At 43.8% G+C, this 12,578-nt stretch overlaps 1 protein-coding gene across 1 annotated transcript; it reads right to left on the bottom strand.

Annotated features, from left to right (window-relative positions):
* Positions 1-248: 248 nt before the first annotated feature.
* KCNJ8 (potassium inwardly rectifying channel subfamily J member 8) lies at positions 249-11,612 on the bottom strand. Its single transcript, XM_048826506.2, has 3 exons — positions 11,200-11,612; positions 9,566-10,014; positions 249-4,374 (listed from the first exon to the last, which is right to left on the bottom strand). Exons 2-3 carry the CDS (start codon positions 9,928-9,930, stop codon positions 3,474-3,476), a joined length of 1,266 nt encoding a protein of 421 aa, XP_048682463.1. The 5' UTR covers positions 9,931-10,014; positions 11,200-11,612; the 3' UTR covers positions 249-3,473.
* Between the last annotated feature and the right edge of the window lie 966 nt (positions 11,613-12,578).

Here is a 12,578-nt window from a genome sequence, read left to right on the forward strand (position 1 = left end):
TCACCCACCACTCATGCGAAAAACCTCTCACCTATGTCTGAGCTATTGAAGTCCTCAGATTGTGGTTTAAAGACTTCAAGGAGCAGAGAATCCTCCAGCAAGTGACCAGTGCCCCATGCTACAGAGGAAGGCGAAAAACCTCCAGGGCCTCTTCCAATCTGCTGTTGCTGGAACCCAGTGCCGAGAGGCTGAACAACAGCTTGAGTTGGTTCGCTACCAGTGTGCTACACCCAATAATCACAACGGGGTGGAGAAGCAGAAAAGTTTATTTGAAGCTTCAAAAAGGTACAGGGAGATTTGAATCTCAAATCCTGTACACAGAGCAGGAAGTTACACAGACTTTTATACATCCTTTTTCCCAGCATACTTATCCAATAGCAAGCTGCCCTAAGTATCCATATAGCCAGCCAATCCAGTTCCCAGCTAGTTCCCTGGTTCTCTGTATCATTTGTTAAACTATACGTAAAGCTGCTTTATTCAGCATTGTTCTTCCATATCTCCCCTGTTTGGCCTTGCTTTGTTTCAGGCGGTCTGACTCTGCAACATAGTGTTGCAGATTCTCAGCATAACTGCTGTGTGTGCCTCCAGGCGGGGGGGCCAAGGACACTTGGGCCTAGTACGCAGAGCTGCTGCGAGTGCCTCCAGGCGGGAGCGGGGGGCCAAGGACACCTGGGCCTAGTGTGAGAGGGCTTCATCGACACTCGTGGTCTTCCATCCCCTCGAGTTACCTAGTGGCCATGCCCCAGTGTCCCCAACACTGCCCTGGAGGAAAATTCCTTCCTGACCCCAAATATGGCGATCAGCTAAACCCTGAGCATATGAGCAAGATTCACCAGTCAGATACTACAGAAAATTCTTTCCTGGGTAACTCAGATCCCACCCCATCTAATATCCCATCACAGGCCATTGGGCCTATTTACCATGAATATTTAAGTTGGTCCACCCTTACCACAGTGCTGCTCTTCAGAATGTGTCCTGTTATGAAACTGGTATACAATGATAGCCCAGAACAAAATCAGAACCTAATTGGATAGGACTTATTGCTTGAAGTTTCCTTCCAAACCCGCTTCAACTCTCTGGAAACACCAGACATTCCTCAGAGAATAGTAGAGTACATAAGTTATCAAAAATAATGAAAGTTTTGCTCCTTTTGTCATTTATTAAAAAGTTTTGGTCCAGCGAAAGCTCCTCTCTGGTCTCATGCCAACAGCTTTTTCAGTAATCATTTGCTAATAATAATCACTTAAGAATTTGGAAGCTGGTTTCACAAGATGTCTTATTTTCTCAAGGAAGAAAAGATATCCAAAATTGGTGATAGTTTGTGAATACCACTGTCCTGATTAAAAACATAAAGGAAAACATAATGTTCTGCATGAATCAGCTACGATAATAGAATGAAGTGATTGTGTTCCTCTGAAGTAAGTTAAGACAGGTGAGAGGTGCATGCTGTCCCATGCCTTGGAAAGGATTTAACTGATATATTAAGATTTTGTGTAAAAGTAAAGGCTTATTGAACAAATCAAACTTTGCCTGGAACCAAATATAATTTGTGTCCTAAGATGCATTAGGTGTCATATAAAACCCAGAATGGATTTTTCAGGAGTGGAGTGGGGCCACTACACCAGAGAGAGTGCTCTGCTCTAGAATAAGGGGTTGGTGCACTGAATGTACATCCCCACTTCCCCTCAGACCCTGTGCACACAGAGCAGTACTAAGAAGATTAGCTCACACATACAAAGCTATTTAGGCACCTAAATATACAGATCAGTGCCTAACCTGCTTAGGTGCTTTTGAAAATCCCACTAAGTGCCTGTCTGCATCTTCAGATACCTAAATAGCCTTGTAAATCTGGCCCATTCTGTCTGCCCGAGGCACAATCTCCATGGTGCTTTTCCTGAAGAGGTTCAGCTCCACCACCACCCTCTGCTCAGGGCAGTGGCACCAAAGCTACCACCGAGCCCTTAGCGTTTTATTTTTAAAGATATGCCACTTTAAATGATAATGCCTCCCTCTCAAAATCTATGCAGCGTTCAAAATGTTCTTTTAACTGCCTTGTTGAGTCTATGGTAACCATTACACTACTCTGGCATTGCTCCTTAATAGTCTAGACAGTATTGTTCTTGACGTTTTAAGAAAATATTCAAGGACAAGAGATGAAGGCGGCAGACGAGTAGACACATTTCCAAAACATTTGTTTTTCGCCATACGTTTCTACCACAGGAGGATCATAGAATTTGCCAGACTGGCTGAGACCCAAGGTCCATCTAGAGTAGTATCCTGTCTCCAACAGTGGCCAGCACCAAATGGTTGAGAGAAAAGTTACAACGCTGAAAACAATTCTGAGGCAAATCAGCTGGGATGAAGAATTTAATCAGAATAAATTGAAAGATAATAGGAAATTGTTTATGAACACTTTACTTGATTTCCAAAAAACGATGCTGTGACTAACAGGTTAACGTGATCCTTGGATGCACAAACAGGGTAACTTGCATTGGAGTAGAAAGGTTATTTTATCTCTGTATTTGGCACTGCTGAGACTACTGCTGCAATACTGTGTCCAGTTCTGGTGACCACAATTTAAGAAGGATGTTGATAAACTGGTTCAGAGAAGAGCCACAAGAATGATTAAAGGATTAGAAAACATGTCTCGTGGTGATGGACTCAAGTAGCTCAATCTATTTAGCTTATCAAGGAGAAGGTTAAGGGGTGATTTGATTAAAGTTTATAATTATCTACAAGGGGAACAAATATATGATAATGGGCTCTTCAATCTAGCAGCCAAAGGTATAAAAAGATCCACAGACTGGAGGTTGAAGCTAGACAAATTCAGATGGGAAATAAGGCATATTTTTTTTAACAGTCAGGGTAGTTAATCATTGGGACAATTTACCAGAGGTCATGGTAGATGCTGCAGGAATGGCAATTTTTAAATCAAGATCTGATGTACACGAGGAAATATTTTGGAGATGTTCTATGGTCTGTGTTATATAGGAGGACAGACTAGATGATCAGAGAAGTCCCTTCTGGCATTTGGAATCAATGAATCTACTAAACTTAAATCCATGCATTCCACATAAATAATTGGAAGCTACTGGGTGCACAGTGCTATTGAAAATCAGCCCACTGCCTGACAGTGTGTAATCCAGAAGTAAAAAGTAAAACGCATTTTATGATAGTCTGTAGAAAAGTATCAGATAGATTTCCTTGAAAGGAAAGAAATCTAACATGCCACTAAAACACATATTAATACAAAATACATTACATGAGTGAACCATGCTTCCTTTACTCTGAGTGCCATTATTCGTTCATTAATATGCCTAGTGCTATAGTGTTTCCTACTGCTGTTATGTGATGCTTTCACTAAGTAACAGAATAAATAGCTCCAGTACAGTTCTATTTTGTCTCTGTTTCTTGAAAAACATTTTTGGCCTCTCAACCTTTATCGGAGACTCAGCCTCATGTGAGGTTGTATATCATGTTTCGCACATACTCTGATTCCCCTCGGGTGTTATAAACTGTACTTTGGGCACAATGAGGGAAGAGTTGTTCCTCCTCATGGAGTTGTTCCTCCTCATGGAGTTGTTCCGCCTCATGGAGTTGCGTTTCCGCAGAGAGTTTTGATGAGACAGCTCACTTTTCTGAAGAGTCTGGATGAGAATGGAAGGCTTTTCATCCAGCTCCCTAGCGCTGCACCGCGGAGCTGCTACCTTGATCGTGTTGCCAAACTTGGAGTAATCAACCGCATACACGCCTTCCTCTTCCGTTACGATGGGCACAAAGCGGTGACCCCACAGGATCTCCTCTGCTATGTAAGATGTTCTTGCTTGCGTGGTGATGCCAGTGGTTTCTACTACTCCTTCAAGTACCACTATAAGTTCTAAATCTTGGTTGACAAGGTCACTAGCAGAGATATCATAGAGAGGACTCCGCTTGTCTATGACATGGCAAATGATCAATGGAGCCACCAGGAAAATGTTATTGCTTTCAATAGGGTTATCCACCGGGATGTCTTGCTGATGTATAGGGATGATCTCCCCTTCGGGCGTAGTCGTCTTCCTCACTACCTGTATTCTCACTGAGGCACTGATGATCATGCTTTTCCTCAGGTCTCCCACTCTGAACATGAAGCAAAGTCTGCCATTCCGAATGGCAATCACCGCATGCCGGCTGAAAATCAAGGTCTCTGCCCTTCTGTGAGCTTGGGCAGTTTTCATAAATATGCAGCCCAGCATGACGGCATTGATAATCAAACCTACGATGTTCTGCAGAATCAGGACAGTGATGGCCATGGGACATTCTTCTGTCATCATTCTGCCCCCAAAACCAATGGTCACTTGAACTTCAATGGAAAAGAGGAAAGCAGAAGTGAAAGACCTACAGAGAAAGTTGCATACAATTAGTTATCTAAATACTTCAAGTAGAAAAGTTAACAGTGTACACTGAATAGGAAGCAACAAGAGGCCTCATTCTTGCAATTGTTGCACACTTAAAACTCCCATTAACTTCCATGGCAGTTTTGCATGCTCAACATTTGCAGGAGCAAGACCCATTGTTTAACGGTCAAAGGACAGACCTGAGAGCCTGGAAATCCTGAATACTACCATTGACTCTCTCTCTGGCCTTGGCTCTCTCTCTCTTCACCTAACCTCCCTGCCTAATGGTCCGTATTCTTCTCCATATCAGCAGGCAGAGAGCTCTAACTCTTGGACTGTTCTTTTCTTTCTCTCCTCCCAATGAAACCTCTGAGTGAGGAGTGCCACACCTTCCACTTCCACAGCATTGGAGGGGGGGCGTGGAGGAGGGAGTGTGGAGGATATGGTTGACTTTTCTAGATTCTCCCACTCTCCAAACCAGTGAGGGGAAGCAGTGCAGTGAGTACAACCTGAGTTAACTTACACTACTTTCCCCTCTGCACTTTTTAGCCCCACCAGTGGGCTTTGGGGACAGTCACACTAGGGGAACCCCTAGAAGCATGGCTCCTGCAGTAACCATGCTGTTCATGAGTGAGAGTAAGCCAGTGAGGCTAGGCAGCTGAATGAATGCAATGGGCCTCTACACTCATTCCTTCATCTCCCAAAGGTTGGGGGTAGTTTGACCTAGTGTTTTGGTTCAAGGCACTGTCAAGATAAGGCCAGCTTCAAAATTTAAATCTGGATCTAGGTTTGTAACTTATATGTGAATGCTACATAAGTAGAAAGTGGATTATTTATTGGACATGCCATACATGGAATCTTATATTGATGCATATGAACAAATACGATAATGGCCCTTTTCATATATTACAGTCCACCCAGATGTAACATCTACATATATAATGGAGTTATGTTAATGAAATATATATGTCCTTTCCACAAAGGTAAATCTGAATCATACTTTGTTTCAGGTTTGGTTTTACAAGAACAAAACCTGATCAACTCTTAACTAACTCTTTGGGCAGGTCTACACTACAGCCGGGATCGAGGCTCTGAGATCGATCCACTAGAGGTCAATTTAGCGGGTCTAGTGAAGACCCACTAAATCAAAAGCAGATCGCTCTCCAGTCGACCTCTGTACTCTACCCCCGATGAGAAGAGTAAGGTAAGTCAATGACGAGTTTCTCCCGTCGACCCCCCGTGGTGTAGACTCCATGATAACTCAACCTAAGGTACGTCAACTCCAGCTACGTTATTCATGTAGCTGGAATTGCATAGCATAGGTCGACTTACTGCGGTAGTGTAGACATAGCCTTTGACTATGTCTTCAGGATAAGTTGGAACAGTCCTTCGAACTACTAGAGGACCAGGAGTCACGAAAAGAATTCAAAACGTTTTATAGCACATGCAAAATCAGGGAGATTTTTTCTGTGGAAAGAGAAAACTCATCTTAAAGGAAGTGACTCCCAGTAATGAGACTGCTGAGTTCTCGCTGGCTCTAATCCAAATTTGATAAGCATGTTTAAAAACCAGGGGCTTTTAAAAGCTTTTCATTCTTGGGAGTCACCACTAATGTGGTGTGTTTTTGTGGGTTTTTTGTTTTTGTTTTTGGCACGTAGTTCTAAAGAATTCAGGAATGAAGGGGTTAATATGGTATTTAATGGAACTAGTGAAAGGGTGACGAATATTCAGCTGCATGCAGAGCGAAGTGAATGGCTGCAACTTCAAATACTACAATTTCCTTTAAAAATGATTTATTTGAAAAAGAATCCACATTTTTATAGTGTAAACTCAGTCCTTGAGGAAACTACGGTCTAACAAGCTGAGCATGTGAACACAGAAGTAAAAGCCAGGGAGCTCCTAATTGTAATAATCCCAAGTCTGTCACTGATTCCCATGGCAGCTTTGGCAACAATCTGCCTGTCTGGAATATGGGCAGGATACCAATATTTACCCTACCATGGAGGGGTGTGGTTAATAGTTATGTAGCACTTGGAAAACATAAAGTGCTCTATGAGTACTAAGTGTTGATTACAAATTTCAAATCCAGGTGTCTCTTAAAGCCACATTTTAGCACCTACATAGAAAGATTTTAGTTAGATGTCTAATATGGTTTAAGAGCCTAACTTTAGGCACACAGGCTTTAAAATTTTGGCTATTATTAATTTTTATTTTGACTGTATATAGTGACAAGATCAAATATTCGTTTTAGATCAGATAATCAGTTTTTCTTCTTAAAAATATTAGTGACAATATTTTTGTTCCATAACTTTGTTGGAATAGGTAGCCAGTTTTAACAGAACAGAATCATTTATTGCCAATGAAAAATTACTTTTCATGACTAGAAGATAGATAGTTGTCTACCTTTTGGCCTGAAACACTCCAGATACTAATACCATATGACAACATGTGCTCTTTGTCATGTGCTAAAGCAAAAAGTTATGTTCATCCTTCATTCACTTCAGTTCAGTGGCGCAGGAACATTTTTAATAGTGGAGGTGCTGAAAGCCAGCCCCCTAAGCCCTCTCCAACTCCCCCTCCCCAGCTGAGGCTGAGAGCAAAGCCCCGGGCACAGAGTGGCAGCAGACCCCAGGGTGGCAGCAGAGCTGGGCATGGGGCGGCAGCCGAGACGCCGGGTGCGGGGTGGGCAACCAGGACCCCAGGCAAGGGGTCGGCAGCTGAGCCCCCTGGGATGCTGCAGCACCCCTCGCACCCATAGTTCCCATGCCTATGTTTCAGTTAGTTATAACTGGGGGAGGGATAGCTCAGTGGTTTGAGCATTGGCCTGCTTAACCCAGGGTTGTGAGTTCAATCCTTGAGGGGGCCATTTAGGGATCTGGGGCAAAAATTGAGGATTGGTCCTGCTTTGAGCAGGGGGTTGGACTAGATGATCTCCTGAGGTCCCTTCCAACCCTGATATTCTATGAATAACCTTCACATTTCCCTTGCAGTAAAATGTAGTGACTTCACTGGAATTGTTTGAATAGGGATTTTGTATCTTAAATCCTGCATGGATTGGTGGAGGCTTAACAATGGTAATGCCAGTGGATGGAATAGAGAGAAGACCAGAACCTTGGTCTGGATAGAGAGAAGACCAGCCCCTTTGCACCACACTGGCAGCAGAAAGCAGCCATAATCCTGCCTGAAGCAGACAGTTAAGCAGTCTTCTAGTGTACGGGACTACTAGGGACATGCCTGGAGGCATGGCTTAAAAGCTGTTGTGCTCACGTGACCCCCAGCTGGCATAAGGCCGAATATCATGCGGATTCCTCAAAAAACATGAATCAGTGTGAACTTTAGTGCATGTGCGTTCCATTGCCATGAAATGTCCTCTGGGAAGGGGATGTCCGGGGTAGCAGCCAGCAAGAAAGTCCCATAGGAGAGGCTCCATTGGAGCCGTGCTGCTGCTTTGAAGCTGAAAGGCAAGGCAGGGAGTCCCAGACCAAATGTGGAAAGCTCAGTGCCCAATGGCCCTTCCTTCCGGCAGATCCCCTGAGAGCAGCAGGTTTGTGGGATGGAGCCCTTTCTGCTGCTGCAAACCCTGCCCCGCCTTTCCTTGAACAATAGAGAGGAGATGCCATGAAAAAGGAGCCTGACAGAGTTCCCTCACAGAGGTGATCTGAGCCATAATTGCTCATTTCAGAAGCTCTGGCTTGCAGCTAGTTCCTAAGAATGAACAAATGAAAAATCAATCAATGTAATGAAGTTTAGTCCAGCTTGGAAGGGGAATAGCCCCACTTAGGAAAGCAGAATAAAAACAAGGGAAAGGGTGAAGAACATCATCCTTTTTAGGCCAGAAATAATACCACTTGGAATTTTGTACATGCTATCATGGTGTTTGCATCACCGAGACAGAGAGGGAGATAAAAGTGGACACTCAGATATTATGAGTCTACATCTATACCACCTTGCCCCTTGTGTGGTCCCAACAACAATGCAAAGTGTATGCAAAATGCATGCAAAATGCAGCCATTCTGATTCAGTAGCATTGTACACCCACCTTGCACTGGCATAAATGACAGGGCAATGGTTAATCAGGCTCTTTCTGTTCAAAGAACAAGTACTATAAATATGGATCTTATTCAACATATCACAGAATGGTCTCATTGCTTGCTCCTATTAATGTTAGCTCTTTGGAGTCTGTAAATATACTGCGTATATGTGGAATTCCCTCCTGATCAGTCATTTGGCTGATGCTCTGGAAAATGCTCTGGGAGTTGTGTTGGTAGTAAAAGGAAAAGAACACACTCCTGTGACACCTATCGTAGCACTCTGGTAGTGTTTTTCACACTAGCTCTTGTTGTCTGAGATAAATACTGATGCAGTGTGTCACAGCACTTGTCCCGTAATTAAAATTGATAGCCTAAATCTTCATAAGTGACTAATGATTTTGGGTACTTCCATTTTTGGCTTCCCAACTAAAGACATCAAAAAGAGGCCTAATATTCAGATGCTTTCCATTCTCTGGAACTCAAGCCTCACTAAGGTGTCATAAGTTGGACAAGCCAGAAAATGAAGCACCCAAATTCAGTAAAAAGAAAAGGAGTACTTGTGGCACCTTAGAGACTAACAAATTTATTTGAGCATAAGCTTTCGTGAGCTACAGCTCACTTCACTTTTCTTTTTGCGAATACAGACTAACACGGCTGCTACTCTGAAACCAAATTCAGTAGACATCTTTGAAAGTTTGGACTGATTTTCCGAAGCCAAAATATAGTTCTCAAGATAAGCCATTTTTTGTTGTGTCATGGTATGAAATTCACTATGGACCACACTGTGTTCAAGATAGTGTTATTGATGTAGACAGGACTAAACAATTTACAACACACACCTAAGGGCCACTTTGTTGAAGCAGACTCTATCTTTACAGATACGGAAAGTTATCAACATACTGTAGAGACATTTGAAAAGCAGCAGGGTCTCTGTCACTATCAGCTTTTGGGAGATCTGGTAAGGCATCAAAGAATTCTGAGGTATGATATTTCCCAAGCCTGGGGGGCTTGCAGGAATTGGTGGAACCTAGTGGAGAACACTCAACTTTTCAGTTGTCTATACTGTACAGAACAGTTCAAGTAAACCAAAGCCTAGTTTTAGGCTTGGGCAGCGTGGCATTTACATCATTGCTATTCCTTATACCTCCTACTGTACTTTACCTGACACATGTCACACATGGTGTCCATTTAGTACTGCCTGTACAATTCTCGGTGCTAGCATCCATGTCTCCATGGGCAAAAGCCACCAGCCACCACATCATGGCAAAGAGCAACCAGCTGCACAGGAAGGACATGGTAAAGATCACCAGCGTGTGGCGCCACTTCAGGTCCACCAGGGTGGTGAAGATGTCTTGCAAGAAGCGGCCCTGCTCACGGATGTTCTTGTGAGCCAAATTGCACGCCCCGCTTTTGGCGATGAAACGAGCTTTGCGGGGCTGGTCCCGGATGCGTGGCTTGCGAAGGTTCTCAGCAGCAATCCGTGCCAGCACATATTCTTCAGGGATGATACTCTTCCTGGCCAACATCTTCCTGCCACCATAGTCCACCTAGCAGGACACAAGTGCTTTTCCACTGGTCTCCCTTTTGTCCCTTATCTGTCCTCCTACATCCTGAGGAAAGAAAGAACAAGATCTAGTTTGCCATCTATTTCCCATTTTTCCCAGACAATAAAAATGATAGGCATGTGGAGTAGATGGCCCTCATGGGAACAGCTGTTAAGTTAAATGTCTCTTTAAGATTATTCTACAGTGCTATTATATGCTCATTTTAGACTGTGATTGCTATAAAGGCAGTTAGGGACAAATCCTAAAAGGAATAAAAATAGTGATTTATTTTGGACACTGGTAGTGAGGAAAGCCACAGAAAGGACTTATAACTGTGGACCAAAGTAAATAATGATCCATGCTCTAAGGCCAGATCCTATCGAGACACTTAACCATGCAGCAACTGCACACAAGTAATTACTCTGCTCAATGGAAGTACTCATGTGAGTAAGTGTTACTTGCATGCTAACGAATTTGCAGACTGTGACCCTTATTTAACAAGGGTCAGATAGTGGAGCTCACCTAGGTGGCCCTTTCCAAATAGCCCTACTGAAGTCAGTAAGACAGCTGGTATGTTACTGACTCACATGAATAAGGGCTGCACAGTCTGGTCCCAAAGCATCGTGTATTTAACATTAAAATAGAGATGTGTGGGGAAATATCACATTACCTGGCTGGGAAATTATTGACCATTTGTTGAGCTAGGCAGGGGGGATTTTTCTCCGTCCAAATCAAGCAAATAATAATAATGAAAATTAAAATAAATATTGTATTTTGTATAATAAAATATGCATGCGATTAAAATCACAAAAAGCTGGTCTGGCACTGAAAATCTGCACGGGCGCTTTGCACTCACACCCAGCAATCATCCTAATGCACCTCAACTTCACCTCATCTCCAGCTTTTTTTGCTTTTTGCTCAAATGTTACGAATGAATACGATGCAACCCTAAATACATAGAATATGTGTACATTAACAAAAACAAAACCCCCTCCGTACCCTCTCCCAACCCGACCTAAACGAGTGGGCGGCGGCGGGGGGCGGGGGGTTGGGGGGGATCAATTTCTAGAGACCTCACACTTGAAGTCGAAATCGCTCTCCAGGAGAGAAAACGCCCCACTGTTGATCAGTCCATTTCAAAGGGAGAACGACGCCTGCAGGCACCTGATCTTACTTTGTTCGGCTTGTTTAAGGGGAGGAGATCTCTGACGAGGAAGTGCAAAGACCCCCAGAAGGAAAGCTGCAACTTACGAAAATCCCGAGCAGGAGCCGGAGCGCTGGCTCAGAGCCCCGGAGCTGCCTGGCATCGCCTCGCAGCCGACTGGACGCCCACCCCACCCGGGCAGCAGCAGCAGAAGCCGGGCGCGGAGATCCTTCTCCAGGGGGGTGGGGGGAGGCTGGCTTAGTGCTGCGGTACAGGACAAGCTCAGGAAGCCGATGTCTCGGGCTCCCCAGGGCGGCTTCCTTCCCCGCAGGGCTCCAGGGGGAGGTGATGCTCAGCAAGGCAGCCGGTTGTGTAAGGATCTATTCTGTGACGGGCTGTCTGTCCCGCAGCGGCGGGGCGGCAAGCAGCCCCCGGCGGAAGTGCGGCGGTCAAGGGGAGTGTGCTGAAGCGGTGTGTGGAACGGGGGGAGTGGGGGGGGGGGAGAGAAAAAGGGGGGGCAGATCACAGCCCCGCACCCCAAACACTTAAACAGCGCCCAGCTTATTTTTTTTTTTTTTTTGGAAGGAGGTTGTTCTGGAATCCGAAACTCCATCGATGCACAGGGGGATTTGATTTCCTTCTTAAACTATAAAGGTCAGGATAACAGGGCACTGCTCCTGCAGTCCCTCCTCAGGCAAAACTCCCTTCTACTCAGTGGGCGATTTGCCTGTGTAAAGACTATAGGGGCTGACCCTCAATGCTCTTCCCCAAGTCATATAATAAGGCAGGGTAACATTGTCCGAAGCACCCACATGACATTGCAGCCTAAGTCCCATTTTCAAAAGCGACTTAGGCGCTCAGGAGTCTAAATACCAGGAAAAGCTGGACTCTTCTCTGCTTTCAAGTTGAAAAATCTCCCCCAGTAACCCTATAGAGACTTCAGTTTCAATTGAAAGTCAATGGGACGTAGGTTCTTAAGTGCCTAAAAGTCATTTTTGAAAATGAAACTTCAGAACTTTGGTACTAAACCTTTTAAACCTGACATGAAAAAGTTGAATAGGGATGTTAAAGCTCTGGCAAATCATTTTAAATATAAAAGAATTAAATAACAGAATTATTTAAATTAGATTTTAGATTACTATTATTGTTTTCATTATCTAATTGAAAGACTTCTATTAAAACCAGCTAATCAGCCAAAAAGCTGATAAAATGAAACCCCTTCTCTAGCCTATATTTTTGTAATCTCATTTACATTGATTATGTTATAGTTCTAATAATGTCTTACATCTTTAAAGACCCTGTCAGGTATTTTTGTTTCTGTGGCAAAACCCTTAAAATATAATTGAATAGTAGATTTAGCTTTTTAGGCTTGCTCCAAAGCCCACTGAATTCAATTGGAGTCTTCTCTGTGCTCTGCAGAACTCTCCTGGAAGTCAGGATTCGCTTGAAGGATCCAGCTCTTTAACAGTAGTTCACATTTACTTGC

Source organism: Caretta caretta, chromosome 1 (assembly GCF_965140235.1).
Source record: "Caretta caretta isolate rCarCar2 chromosome 1, rCarCar1.hap1, whole genome shotgun sequence".
Lineage (NCBI taxonomy): Eukaryota > Metazoa > Chordata > Testudines > Cheloniidae > Caretta > Caretta caretta.

What these genes read in the sequence shown, in the direction of transcription:
- KCNJ8 (XM_048826506.2), bottom strand. Translation starts at nt 9,930, where the DNA reads ATGTTGGCCAGGAAGAGTATCATCCCTGAAGAATATGTGCTGGCACGG. An exon ending in CCATGTGTGACATGTGTCAG is followed by an intron (nt 4,375 to 9,565) that starts GTAAAGTACAGT and finishes CTTTCTCTGTAG; the next exon opens with GTCTTTCACTTCTGCTTTCC.